Source organism: Atta cephalotes (assembly GCF_000143395.1).
Source record: "Atta cephalotes unplaced genomic scaffold scaffold00021, whole genome shotgun sequence".
Classification (NCBI taxonomy): domain Eukaryota; kingdom Metazoa; phylum Arthropoda; class Insecta; order Hymenoptera; family Formicidae; genus Atta; species Atta cephalotes.
The window spans coordinates 3,017,530-3,032,902 of NW_012130085.1; the positions used below are offsets into that span (position 1 = coordinate 3,017,530).

General features: G+C 26.4%; 1 protein-coding gene across 1 annotated transcript; it reads left to right on the forward strand.

Annotated features, from left to right (window-relative positions):
* The first annotated feature begins 261 nt into the window (after positions 1–261).
* LOC105619372 lies at positions 262–9,796 on the forward strand. The gene is made up of 4 exons (XM_012200893.1): positions 262–331; positions 7,214–7,356; positions 8,730–9,015; positions 9,582–9,796. The coding sequence occupies exons 1-4, from the start codon at positions 262–264 to the stop codon at positions 9,794–9,796; spliced, it is 714 nt and encodes a 237-aa protein (XP_012056283.1).
* The last annotated feature ends 5,577 nt before the right edge of the window (positions 9,797–15,373 follow it).

The following is a 15,373-nucleotide window of genomic DNA, read 5'->3' on the forward strand; positions in this document are numbered from 1 at the left end:
CGGGAGAGAGAGAGAGAGAGAGAGAGAGTTACCTTTCGTGGCGGTCACTGTGCTCCAAGGCCTCCAAGGCCATTTGAAGACCTTGACGAATGTCAGCGTAGATAAAAGAAAAAAAACGCGGAGGGAGATACGCGCGTCCGAAGCCTTTATCTCAGGGGGGTAGTCGCGCCACGAACTGCCACGAGGTTCACGTGCCTTTCCCCGATTCGGCGCTCCGATTAGCCGGCTCTCTGTATTCCACGCGGAATTCCATCTGAAACGATGAGGCTCCAGCGGATGCTGCTCATCGTCGGCTATCTGATGCGCTATCACATCGCCCGTTCAATAGCCGGTGAGTACGAATGCACACGTACTCGCAGGTATACATATGTTTCCCGGCACACACCTGCCGCCTTTGTAATTAATTTTCAATGAGAATATATGTTATTATTTTGTATTTATTAAACTGTAAAAAACTGTTTATTATTATTATGTTTTGCTATTGTTAAATTGTATCAAAAATATTATTTTTCGTTGTTACATTTAACGCATTCTATATTTGGAAAATGTACAAATACAAACGTGCACGTGTTGAAATTTGAGAGAAGGATTTGACCGCGTGGAGCTAAATCCGACGCTCGGAAAATAAATGTGTATGCAGAATTATAACGTGTAAACGCTCACAAGTTCATCTGAAATAATACTGTGAAGATTAACTCTTCAGATTTCTCAATCTTTTTTTAAATATCTAAAAAAATATCTCTATCATGTTTCATTGATTTTTTAAAATACATTTTGAAAAATCGATATAGCAAAATCTTAGAGATATATAGAGATAACGAAGCGGTTAATTTGATTTAACAATTGATAGAGGAGAAGATGGATAGAGGAAATTAGCTCCTATTTATATTTTAAACAATAACTTGATTAATAATTAATATTTAAACTTAAAACATAGCATTATCAAAGTGTTGTTTACTCCATTCTAAAGTTAAGGTTACAAAACATTTTATTACTTAGAATATTATTTAGAAAAATACACAACAAACAATGCTAGAAGAGAATTTGAGAATTTGAGAGGCCATTATTATTATTACTACAGAAGTGAAAATGTGATCTTCCACAAAAATAGATTTCAGAAATTGGTTTTGTATAAAAGAAAAACATTATTTAGTTACAAAATTAACAAAAAAGTAAAATATTGCAGAACGTTTGTAAATGCACACAATAATTTCTTCTGCTGATTACTAAAAATCTATAGAATATATAACATAAATTATAGATTAATAGAATTATAATTAATTCATTGAATAATTATTTTGATATGAAAACCTCGAGGCCGCCAACAATCAACACGCTTAGAAAGCCATATTAGCAAAATGCTACGCTATTATTTAATGCCATGCTTTTATTTAATGCCAAGCTATTGTTTAATTTTACTTAACTTAAATGGATTTTGTTTAAAGTCATTTATAACATATTCAAATATGTAATATATTCAGGTGATAATATGCTCACGTTTGAGAAGAATGAGAGATAATATGCAATTAAATATACAAAGTTTAATTAAATATCAACTTTAAAAATGTTTTTAAATGTTTAAGATAAATGCTTTATAATAAATGCTGGTTATTGCGTATTGATATATTAGCGTCACGGTATAATGGAGAATTACTGAACAAATAATTTTAAAGTAATCTAGAATTTGCCACTTAATAATGGAGATTAAGAGGAGCCATTATACTTTTATGGTGGCTGGCTAATATCACTTATCCTCTAATTAAATGAGACATTTACAAAAAAGTAAATAAAAAATTTCTAGAAATGCGAACAAATTTCTCTTGTTTAAAAAGAATCATTTTTTCTTCCTTTCTTTATATCCTTTCTATAAATGTCAGATACATTACTTTATTACCGTTTCTTCATGTTTTATAACAATGATTTTACTTAAAATTTAATTTTAATTTTAACTTTAATTATAATTTTTACACGGTTTAAAACAGCATTTATAATATATGTGTTTTTTAAATTATATACGTACCGTAGCTTTAATTTATTGCCATTCGCAAAATATAATTAATAAATATAACTAAATATATTGTACTCTGTGGCAACTTTGAAGTTTGATAAGAGTAATAAATATTGTACACTATGGAAATTAGTAGAAGAGATTTATTATAACTTCTCTTCCTCTCTCAGCGTTCAAACCTTTTGTCATATGCCATGAAAAAATGGCACACGTTATAAAATATAGTTGTAAAATGTAATACTGTATACTCATATATTTTATAATGTTCTAGAGTTAATATAATTTACTTTTAATTTAATTTAAGCTTTTAGGTATATTTATTTAGTAATTTGATTATATGTTTTAATGTTAAAATATTGATTATATGTTTTAATGTTAAAATAAAAACATTAGATTTAAAAATTACATTATTTAATACTCAATATTTTTTAAAACTTAAAATTCTAAGTTAGTCTCTATGTAACAAGATTCTTTATTTTTTCTTTATATTAAACTTATATCTAATATATCTTCAATAATTTTGTACATTAATATTCTTATTTTTTAATATATATTTTTTAATATATATTCATTTTTAAGAAATTAAATTGTAATTTACAAAAATACTCAGATTTTTATTAAAAATTTTTATTAAACATTTTGGTAAATATTAATATTATTATTAAGATAAGTGTATTCCAAAATATTCACTGCCAATACTGAAAATTTATACTTAATGTTACATATATGTATACCACAATTTTCAGTATTGGCAATAATTATCGAAATGCAGTCTAGGATAAGGAAATAAGAAGTACTATTAGATATGAAGTACAAAATATTTCTCAATATTTAAATGTCTATTATAAAATATTTCTGGCCAATTAAAAATAATACGATATATTTATTTTTAAGAGTTATAAAGATAATGAGAGATTAAAGCAACGATAAAAATAATGACTAAATTCATTATTATTACCAAAAAAAGTAACGACGTAAGTGACATGATACTCTTCGTAATCCTGGAAATAAATTTTTTCTTTAAATATAAGCACATTTATTATTAATAACTCGTTAAGTTTCTTTTGTTTACTTTACGATAATATATTATAATATCGTACTATATTTTTATTTATTCGTTGTTAAACAAACATTTATTATATGTTTGAAAATTATAACATCATACAACCAACATTTAATTATCGAGGGCGATAATCTAATATTGACAAAATTATAATCTAATATTGTCAATGTTTCAGTCTTCAAAGGTATTGAATATCTGGAGGAAATTAATTCTTGGATATTATAACATTGTTAGCATCTAGTGCATGCATAATAATAGATAAAATTCAGCGCAGATTATACGACATCAGTGGTCGCTGTATACTATAGATAAAGTGCTTAATACCGCCATGTTGCATACCGTCGATGTTGCATTTACAAATATGTTTTAAGTAATCGCAATACTTGTAAATCCATTTGCACATTTATAATAGTCGATGCGTATCTGAGACGCGTATTCTTCATTGGAAACAATTTATTATATGTATTCAATGTAATGTACAGTAAGATAATTTATAAAAATTATTCTTTATAACTGATTTATTTTTTCCTTATTATTTAAAAAAATGGATCGATATTTTTAATTTAATCTGCATAAAAATATTGTACGATTTACAGACACGTTGACTAAATCAATCCGTTAATATTGAATGAATGATACGATTAACTGTAATAACAATTAATATTAACTCAACACATTTTAATTGGTTACCTATTAATTAATTTATATAATATGGTAACGGAAAGAGATAAAGGGATACGAAGATAAAGCAATGCAATTGATTTGCTGAATTAATGACGCTTTAGCGGACACCTTGCTAACGAGGAGCTTATTGTTCGCGATTTCAAAAGAATCTTCGAATGTACATTCTGTCAATTCAAGAATCGATTCGTTAAAAAAATGCTAAAAAGACATTACATTTTTGTTACATTTTTTCTATTTGTTAGTATTAAATCTTATTGTCTGGGCATGTTTTATGTTGTACACATAATACACAATATGTAGAATAAAAATAAATGTTCTGAAAATGTATACGTTTTGTTTAATTAACTGCACTGAAAAAAAATATAGTCAATTTTAATAAATATTTAGTTGAATACTGCCAATTAAATATTTATTAAATATAAAGATATATTTATTTGATACAAGAAATGTTAATTTGATTTAATAATCATTTTTTTTATTGAACAAATATTTACTTATTGTAAGTAAATTTAGTTGGCAGTATTGAATTAAATATTTATTAAAATTAATTATATTTCTCAGTGTGACATTATTAACATATTGTAGAAGAACTACACATATTACATTTATTATATATACATCTATTTTTTATTATATATATATACTATATCTATTATATATACATCTATTTTTTTCTCAAAAACAATTTACTTGAAAATTTATTGGTAATTTAATTTCCTTTGTAATTTATGAAAGTAATTTTGACGAACGAATGTTTTTAACTTTACATTTATATTACAATGTAACCACATGTAAAAATAAAATAATCTTTTTTATTTAATAAATTTTTTAAATCTTTATTAATTAAAAAATGAACATACCATACATATATACATTTAAATACTTGTAAATAGTACAAAATTGTAAAACCGCAGTAATAGTGTTCCAAAATTTGATTATTAGATTCTGCAGATAAATGTTTCTGGGTCACACACTGAATACAGAAAATATCGCACAGCAGTTTGTTTTGTATTGATATATACTATATACGTTGCGGTGTGGTCGCAATCATTTGAAAATCTAATTAAAAACGCTTTCGTCAGACATGGTTAGAAACAAAAGGAATTTTTTGAATAGAAGTTCTTCACGCTCACGTAATGACTTGTACAATTGCAACGAATCGTAAGAATAGTCGAGCAGAAAAACTGAAGTCACTTATTACTTTGCGTTCGTTTGCGGCAACTGAGCAAGCGTTTGTCCTAGAAAAAGAATTGTACTTAATTCAGAGTTCGTGCAGTAAACTTCCAATTTTATAGTAACATAGATATGTAGAATGACAATTAGGAAGTTACTGAAATTAAATAATTATTATTTTACAAATAACAAATAGAATGAAATAGATTGAATACCGCTCGGAAAAATCTGTTACTTTTTTAAATAACAAGATTACACATTTATGAACTTATAAAAATGAATATTATGAAAGTTTTTTTTCTCTTTTATAATAATTATCCCATAACCCAATTAACATGCAATTTGAAATATTGTTATTTAGACCATTTTTAATTAATTTTTTAAAAAGAAGTACTATGTTTTCAATTTATTTCAAAGAGTTTAAAACGTTAAAAAAGTAATTTGTTGCTAATGTTTTTTTAGAAATTCATACTTTATATGGAATATTTCGTATACGAAGATAAATTGACAGTGATATTGTTGCATATTATATGATCAATGTTATATAAGTAGAGCAAAAGATATCTACTTCAAAAGACATCTGTTATATACATGGCGTCATGGCACAAATGCTTTATTATGTGAAGTACCAATTTTGACGTACTTGGCACCCGTACTTGACGTACTTGAATCTATTTATGCATCAAAGTGACGCAAAATTTTAACAGTTTTGCATCTGTATAATGAAACTTTCACATGTGTAGAATTGTAAAAGATATTAAATGTACATAATATCGAAGATAAGAAATCGATAATAAATATTATAAATAAATAATATCCTACAATATTAAATAAATCAATGGATATAATTCTGAATATTTTAAGTTGCATAGATATCAAGACATGATAGATTTTCTGAATAAATCGTTAAAATTAATTATCACAAGGATTCGCTGGCTGAATTGTTTATAATCTGCAATTTTAGTGTCCTAGATAATTAAAGACCATAAGTACACATTGCCTGTACATAAAATGGAAAAAATTGACTTTTTCATTCTCACTACAAGCTTGATTGATTAACATCCTGTATTATCCCAGGGCTTCGTAACTCATCACGTGGCTACAATATTTATTTGTTTGCGCAATGTGCTATCCTATTTTCTTCACGTATCGATCTCTTGTCACACTCGTTACCTGCACCACGCTTTGTACCTTTTCACATTCATCGCTTCCATATAGATTTCACCGGAAGACCCAAGATCAATACATGCTCTTTTGAAGGTATTTTGATTAGTTCAAATGTTTTTTTCAATTGCAATATTAAAAGAATAATATTTGTAATAATCAGATAATTCTAATGAACTAGTTTCAGAAAAATATATAATATTAATTGTTAAAGTACATCCTCTTCTATTTTTTTAACTGTTTAATTCTACTACTTAAAATACTGTTTTTTAAAAAGATTTATATGTTGTAACTCTTAAATATAAAATTGGTCGAGGCTACGCCAATTTTATTAATTTATTTAGTTCAATCTTGCCCGATCGAACGACGGTCCGATGAACTTTCACGACTGTCTAAAATAATGACCTAATATACAAATAGTTCTCACCGCATAAAATGAAATATTTTAGCTTCAACATGAATACGCAATATTATTGCATAATTGCACGAGATTAGTATAACTGGAGAGAAAATTACAATTTACAAAAAGTTGTAAATTTTTTCTTACATTGATTTATCAAATAATTCAGTTTGATGGGTTCTAAAAATCGGAGAAAATAAAAATACAGTTCAATTTAAAATCAAACAGATTTTAAAATCAAATAGATCCTGATCTTATAATATGAATCACACAAAATAAGTTTAAAAAATATGATGATTTTACTGTGTCAAGTTTTTTTATATTGAGAATGAAAGATTACTTAAAAAATCATTTTTGTAAGTCTGGACCTTAGGTCACCCTAAGACGCGCAAGGCACAGTCGTAATTACTCTAATTATGAAATTGGATTGTGGAACACATGGGTATGCATTCATGTCATACGCGCAAATTTCCGCAAACGGATTCAATTAAAACGATCGTCTAATTTGACACGATTTCATTATTAAGGGAATGCGATAAATTGTACGACGATTGTAATTAGATTGATTTAAAATAACGAAGTCATTTAAAATAATCACATCGTTATTTTATTTTTTTTAAACAAATAGTAATTCGACTAAGGAAGAAAATTTATTGAAACATACTGAGAAAAGCAATTCTTCAATCATTGATAAATTTTTCATTTATGATTTCGATTACAGCACCTATGAGAGCGACAAGTCAGGCTTTATTGGATGAAAATGATATTACGTTTCGGGATGACAGCGATGATGACGTCACGACAGAGGACCCATTTCTCAAAAAGTGCATCGTAGATGGGAATTCCTATTTTCACAGTCAAACGGTAACGACTAACAAAATATACTAGCGATTTTTCCATAGAGAAAAGTTTTTTCCAATATTACGAAAGGAAATTTACAGAGAAAAAAATGTTAAAATGTTGATCCTCCAATCTCTCCAATCTTTACAAGAATTAATAAATACATAATAATTTATAAATAAATAAATAAATCAAAAATTATTTTAAAAAATTTAATAAAGAGTATTAACGCTTCGGTGCCACTCGATATCTCTTTGTCATGTATCTATCACGCTGAATATTGTGAGAAATATAATATCAAAATAAATATATTATATCAATTTTTTTCAATCGAAACATCAGACATTACACAAGAATGATAGTAATAAATAAAATGTATCTTCAGTAATAAAAAATATAGCATAGCAAAAAGTAATCTATAGTATGTCACACTAGAAATGATATTGAAGAGTTAAATATAACAGACATTTTTTATTTTAAATGTAAAGTAAAAAAAATTATATATAAGAAACAAAAATCACGTGCTTACATGTTTAGTAAAAATTCTTTTTCTCTCGTCTTTCTCTTCCTATCTCCTTCGTTTTCCTCGAATTGATTTTTTATTAAGTGTTAAGAAAGTGCTGAGAAGGATCATCATTTATCACAGCTTCAAAATCTTTAGCCTCATATCTCTGTAAGTAACTTTCTCAGAATTCTATTACAGTAAACTCTATTTAAACTGATGAATATACTGTGTAATCCATTTGGCTCTCTAAAGTTTTGTCCGTGAAAAGTTTTTCGTTTACACTTATATTATTTTCAATTATTTAAAAAATTTTAACATTTTAATATAAGAGATTATTCTAGTGTGAAACTTTCAATTTTTTAATAAATCATATTAACAGAAAGTATATATATATATATAAATAATATACAATAAAAAGAAGAAAGATTTCAGAGAGAAATTCGAAATTTGAAATATTTCCTATAGTCGATTTTAGTTAGTACAGGGGGCGAAATGAAAACAAGCTTTTTTTAAGTAAAATAGGGAAAATTTCAAAAACTAATTAATCGATTTGAAATTTTCAGGAATTATTTTACACATGATTGGCTACGTACCTCGAGCAAATTTTTTTGTTGAGAATTTCATACGTTTTGTACAATAAAATTATCAAAAAAATTAACATTTATTGTAATTTTGATACCTAAATTTTGGACGCGTATGATTTTGTAATTTGCTATCTATTGACAATTTTGGTACGTGCTATTGCGACACTCATACTAATCAAATATCTTCGTGAATTTTTTGTTTCAAACGAATAGTTTTAAGGATCCAATTTTCTATGCAAACTAAACATTTTTTTCTTAATATTTTTTTCCATTAACTCTTTTCCTAAAAGTGTCTTTTTGCTGTTCAGATACCGTCGTATGACTCGAATTCACATTGCCTGTGCGTCGTCGGTGAAGTTTATTGTTGGTGGCAAGATTATAATTCGAACATCGTCTCGTCGCTTGGCTCTTCTCCGCGATCGACCACAGTGGAAAGCAATTACACTTCATCTCTGGAAATGAGGACGGACATTATGGAAGATTTTGAGGCTTCCGGAAATTTTGACTCGTCAGTCAGCCAGCAAGGACACATAGAAATTAACACCACTTTGTCAGTCACAACGCCTTCTGTACCGACCATTTGCCTTGTGATGGGTATTAATTTTTATTCTTTCTAATTAATTATCGTAATATTTCAATTTAATAAATCTTAGACCGGTATTCATAGTCGATTCTTATTTCAAGAATAATTTCTTGAATAATGTCTTAAGACATTAATACGATTTTGAATATAAGAACTGACTATGAATATCACCCTTTAAGAGAATTTTTGTTAGATAATATATATTATTTTATGAAATAATATATATATATATAAATATATTACACTTATTTATTTAATTTAATTTTAATAGCTTTCTAGATTTTTGTATTATTTATTTTCCAAATTGTTTTTATTATAGCATAATTATTATATAAATGTTTGAAGATTTAAAATTTTGTTTTAAAATTTACTTCTCTCGTACTCTACATCATCTCAGTACACACAATAGTACGTTTAATATTCATAGTATCTCGACGCAAGATAAAAGCGTGAGCCTTTATATACTTTAAAAGCCTATATTTTCTTTTATGTATTATAAAAGCTGCGCGTTCATATGAATATATGCGGTTCCGGCCTTTTTATACAAAATTCGTATACCATGAAACTTGAATTATAGGGAGAGAGTATCGACAGGGTGAGATACTACCACATTCAACCGGGAACTGCGTCGAATGCAGCTGCGGATCCGAAGGCCGCATCGAATGCTCGCCAAAAGACTGTGTGGCACTGCGACCCGAGATATTAGTTGCACATGATAAATCCGAGGTACCCGACGGCGATTTCGAAGTTTTTAACTTAGTGCGGAATTGGGATATCGACGAAAATTTCTAAAGTGTCTGATAACGAGTCGTACAAACTTGCTCAGTTCTGATTGCTGCGATATTATTAACGTTGCCGAAAGGCTAACTTCTCGTTTAATTAAACGCAACTTCAAAAACCATTCAAATGTGAACAGATATTTGCAAATGAAAATAGATCCTTGAGAGTAGATTGATTCTCGAATGGATCCGGATTACCGAAATTGAATGAAAAAAAAGTAAGAAGTATAGAGATTTGGTGTTTATATAGTTTATTGCGATCAGCACGAATAATTGAATAACATTTATATCAAACTCTTCTTAATATTTATTTAAATATAATCTCGGACTTTTTAAATAATAAAATATTTTGATTACGAGATTATAGAATTAGAGAATTCGCTTGACGATTTTTGACACTAAGAATAATCGTTTTTTGTTTTATAAGGAAGAATTGTTTTTTTTTCGATCAAGGATGTGCCTTCAATTATTTGTCATATACGTCATGGATAAAATCAAAACGGCGTAGAAGGCATAGTCCTAAAATAACTAGTCTAGATTTTTTTTTTTATAAAACTTTCAACGAGTGAGAAAAAAGAGCCTATTCTAAGAAATATATTTTACGTAGATATCCTCTAATCCATTAAAGTTTTCTTTCCGAAATGCAAGTAGATTAAATACTTTTTATATAAAAATCTTTTGATAAATTAATATCCAACTATTTCAAGCCTATCCAATTTTAGCTCCGAAACCAAAACGTAAATCCATCGACGCAAAAAAATCAATATGGATAAGATTTCGGAGACTGTAAAGAGTCGATACGTGTCTGAGCGCTTATCAACATTTTATCAGAATCGGCTTAAGGTTTTTGCCATCCCTAGGTAGATGAAATCCTTGCCGCCTCTATTCAATTCTCCAATAATCGTATGCTAACGAATAAAAAAAGATTTGTGCAAGGAAATAGCTTAGCTTTATTACTTTCACGCATACAGTACATGCGTACATTTTATTTTTTTATATTTGAACTTTACGCGCTTTTTTCACAGCAAACTCATTGATTGTATAATTTTCTCAATCGTTATTCGCGTTTAGCAAAAAATGGTTATTTTTTAAAACTCCTTTTAAAGAAAAATGCTATCTTTTTAAACTTGTCGCCTCTAGACATAGCCTAAATTAATCTATAGTACTAATATGATACTTTACAGTCCATGAAATCTTACTTACATTAAATTTTTTGCATCAATGATTTTTGACTCCGCGGTTCATATTGGACAGGCCTGATCCATTTTATTAATTGTAAAAAATAAAGCTTATTATTTTTTGTTTAAGTAATATATGAAATTTCTTCGTTTTAATTTATTCGATTTGCATCCAATTTGTACGTCTAGTAATTAATTCAACAAGTAGAAAATTCGTGTCTGTATAGATTCGATATAAGAATGTTTTTGTAGACGACGGCCTATAAATTAATTATAACACATGTACGTCAGCCCGCCTTATGTACATGTGAGAAATGCTATTGAAAATGAGCTTAGCCATTACTAGTTACAATAATACAACGTAAAAGATTGAACAATACTCTTCGTCATACCTCATATCCTAATAGATGCATAATCAAATATTGTAGTGGAGATTGTGTAATTTATGTCACATATATGTACACATGTATATGTGAAATGATGTATACCGTCATTATATAATCTTACATATTTATGATAGAATAATGCCAATAATAACGAAAATCCCTTGTTGCAACAGTTTACATAATATAAGAGATTGAACGAAAAACGTAGTCAAGTGAAAAAAAAATCACAGAAAGAGAGCTAAGAAAAAGAACATTTAACAAAATTCCTAACATTTAATATATATCACAATATATGCACAATATATATTACATATAATATATACTTTGTATCATATATATAAATCTCATATAAATACAATATGTTTGATTTAAATGTATACACTCAGTTATTTTTTTTATAAATATAGAGTTAAAGAAGATAAGAAAATTTTTTGAAAAATTATTTTGTTTAAGAAGATCTATACAATGATTTAAACAAAAGTTCTAAATAATTTTTTTAGTAAAAACTTTTACTAGAAATATTTTGTTTCTCATAACTAAAAAAACGACATAAGTAACAATATCTCATGAATAACTATCGAAAAATTACATTTTATCGTAATAAAATTACATTATTGAATTTATCATAAAATATCTTACAAAATATAGATATGTTATTCTAAGAAGATAAAACTGCCATTGAAAGCATTTCTTTAAAATGATTTAAAAACTTTTATTTGAAGTCACATAAATCTTTTTAAACGAAATATCTTTTATTTGAAAGAATTGATTATAACTCTATTATTAAAAAAATAACTAACAATAAGTTTATATACTTAATCAAACACATTGTATAATTATATATGATATTTGACTATTATAGCATTATATTATATCACATATATAGAATAATATATAATTATAATATTTTAATTATAATTAATCATATGATATACTAAAAAAACTGAAGTATTAAGAAAGAAATAATACCGCATATAACCTGTACTACGATAATATGCATTTAAGATTGCAGTTAGATAATATTTTTAGCATGTCAGGACCAAATAACCTCCCTTACTCTTCTTAACTCTCGCCCTCAATTTTCTTACTCTCACATAATAGCATGCATAGAATGAAAATATCGTTTAATCATGTGCATAACGACATTTTTATCCTAGGCAGGTGTGGCTAATGTGAAATAATGAGGAAAAATCAGCAGAGAAAATTAAAAAAATGTGAAAGTTTAAAGACTTAAAGTTACAGAGGTGCTAAGAGATAATAAGAATACGGAGGTTTGATTGTATTCGACTACAGTTTTATATAAGTATAAACCACGATGTTTACTTTTGTAAACACTGTTTTTATGTTCAGTTTTGTAAATACTCCCTAGCTAGTTGAAAATATTTCTTACGGCTCGTGGATATGCGTACAAAATAGTCGCATAGTCTGAGTGCCATTTTTGCATAGACGATAGCGACGTAGTAATTTATAAGCGACTTTGTTAAACATATATGAAGGATATTTCCAGAATGTTTTTTATCGTATTGGAAAATTATTTTTTAATATAAGTCATATCGATAACGAGTTCAATATTTTTTTTTCGTGAGGAACCCACGCAATATATGAAAGTGATAGAACTGTATAATTATGTACTTTTGCGACGATGACAAAAAAGAAATCGATTGTATAATTAAAGATAATTAAATTAGATAATTAGTAATCTCTAATGTGATATATACATCACGAAGGTAATTTTGTCTAACAAATTTACAAGTTTAGATCGAAGAGTTGTTCTTTCGTAAGAACTCTGATGGAATGTTTGATTACTGTTATTAATTTTGATAGTTAGAATTATAATATAAATGACAAATTTATTTTTCAACATTTATTTTTAACAATTGAGGAATGGATAAATATAAAAAAAAGTTAGATTTCGCCTCCCTTTGTCTTTATCAATTTTTAAATAGTAGATAATTTTATGTCGAATAATAAAATTTAAATAAATAAGAAAATAATTGCCCTAAAATTAAAGAATTATTCTCTGAAATCAATTTAAAACTTCTTAGATATTCGTTTTTAAACAATTTAAATATTTAAACAATTTTTCATGCATTTTAAAAAATTTTTCATTATCTCTTGCATGAACAAAAATTAACAGTTGTAATATTTAAATTAATTTTTATTATTTATTATCTTTTTCGTTACAGAAACGTATTACAGATATGTATCAGTTTCTGCTTATTCTTTTTTATTCTTTTAGAATGAAATATTCGATAATAATTTTACATTGTTACAAAAAGATCGTAAATAGAAAGTTATGGAAATGATATTTTTGAATATCTTTCTATGCAAGGATTAGTTATAATTGAAAATTAGTTACTGAAAAGAAAATTAGTTACAAAATATCTTCTAATTACTGACAATCTCCAATTCGTTGTAATCAAACCAACCATAGTATAAAATCTCAATATAAATTCTGTCAATATTTTATTATATAAAATATAATATATAAAAATATAATAAAATGTTTTAATCGAATTGAAATGCAAACATGTCGCTTTTTTATTTTAAAAGTGACAACTAAACAAATAAAATTTCCCAGAAAAAAGAAAATATTTTTCAAACTATTTTTTTAATTGAAAATTATTGATTAAAAATCAAATAATATTGGAAAAAATGTATTCTTAATATGATCAAATGTCATTTTTATTATTTTATAACGTTTAAAAACTACTTTTTTAGCTGTTATTTTTTTTAAACTACCATTTTTTAATTATAACAATTTTGAAGATTTTTTTTATAAAGTTTTTATAAAGTTAGTTCACTTTTGACGATTGAATAATGTTTATTTAATTAATTCATGATAAAAGCTTGAAAATCACATTTTTTAAGTAAAGAAACGATGCTCTGAAATTACAGTTTTAAAATATGTAAGTTATTTGTTATTTGAATCATTTTTATTTTTACAAAACGAAAATGTTTTGACTAATTATCAATTGCTGCACATATGATCTCTAGTAGAATTTTAGCTGCTTCTTGAACTTGCATCTTACAATTTAAGAATTCTAAATTTACCTTCTTTTACAATTTTCTTTTATATCTCATCATTTGTGATGTACGACATTTAAATTAGAACTGTTGGAAAAGAGAACAATCTTCATAATAAATATCATCTCACTCGTAACTCATCCTTATTAACTAATTTTTATTAAATAATTGTTTAGAAGTTTATTGACAGAATTTATAATTGTGTATGGTATCCTTCTGTATGTACCTGTAAATCTTTTAGAAAATTCCTCGCAAGAAAGTGGCACATCATCGCGGGACCATTTTAATAAAAATAAGTAGATCATCTATTATTTTTTGCTTTTGTTTACACTTGAATAATGATCTCGTACGTCTTCCAATTATCTTACGTAGAATTGTATCTGTATCGTGTTCCTGCGATTATACACATGTCTTCACAAAAAAATTGTATTCGAAATAAAGAAAGATCTTATGACACATGTGTGAATATTTATATTTTACCATCTTTCAATAATATATATTGTTTATTTTATTTTCTTCGTAACATTATATGTATATTAGATCTGTTTTTAGTCTTGCACTCTTTCTCGCTTTTGCTAAATATCAAATATATACTATTCTCACTTTAAGTTTCAAAACTATATACTACTTCAATCACAGAAAACATCAGCCTTATTATTAAATATTTTGAATATATATATAAAAGGAATTACCTTTTATTTTATGCATTCATACTGACACTTGTAAATTGGCATCTTAAATAAAATTGATGAATCCCAAATACGATAATCCCGATTTTAATTGGACAATCATAGTTGAAATAGAGGAGAAAAAATATAATGATTTACTTTCAATATAATCCTAATGTTATTCTATAATATTGTATATATATATATATATATATATATATATATATATATATATATATAGTATAGTACGTAACTAATAATAATAAAGTAAAAGTAAAGTACTAACTAAACTAAAACGTTAAACCTTTAAACGTACTTAACTTTAAACCTA

Bases quoted from the DNA above. Each gene is read 5' to 3' on its own strand.
- LOC105619372 (XM_012200893.1), top strand. From the start codon at position 262: ATGAGGCTCCAGCGGATGCTGCTCATCGTCGGCTATCTGATGCGCTAT. The intron at 7,357-8,729 runs GTAACGACTAAC...TTTGCTGTTCAG, and splicing joins CCTATTTTCACAGTCAAACG to ATACCGTCGTATGACTCGAA. The intron at 9,016-9,581 runs GTATTAATTTTT...CTTGAATTATAG, and splicing joins GACCATTTGCCTTGTGATGG to GGAGAGAGTATCGACAGGGT.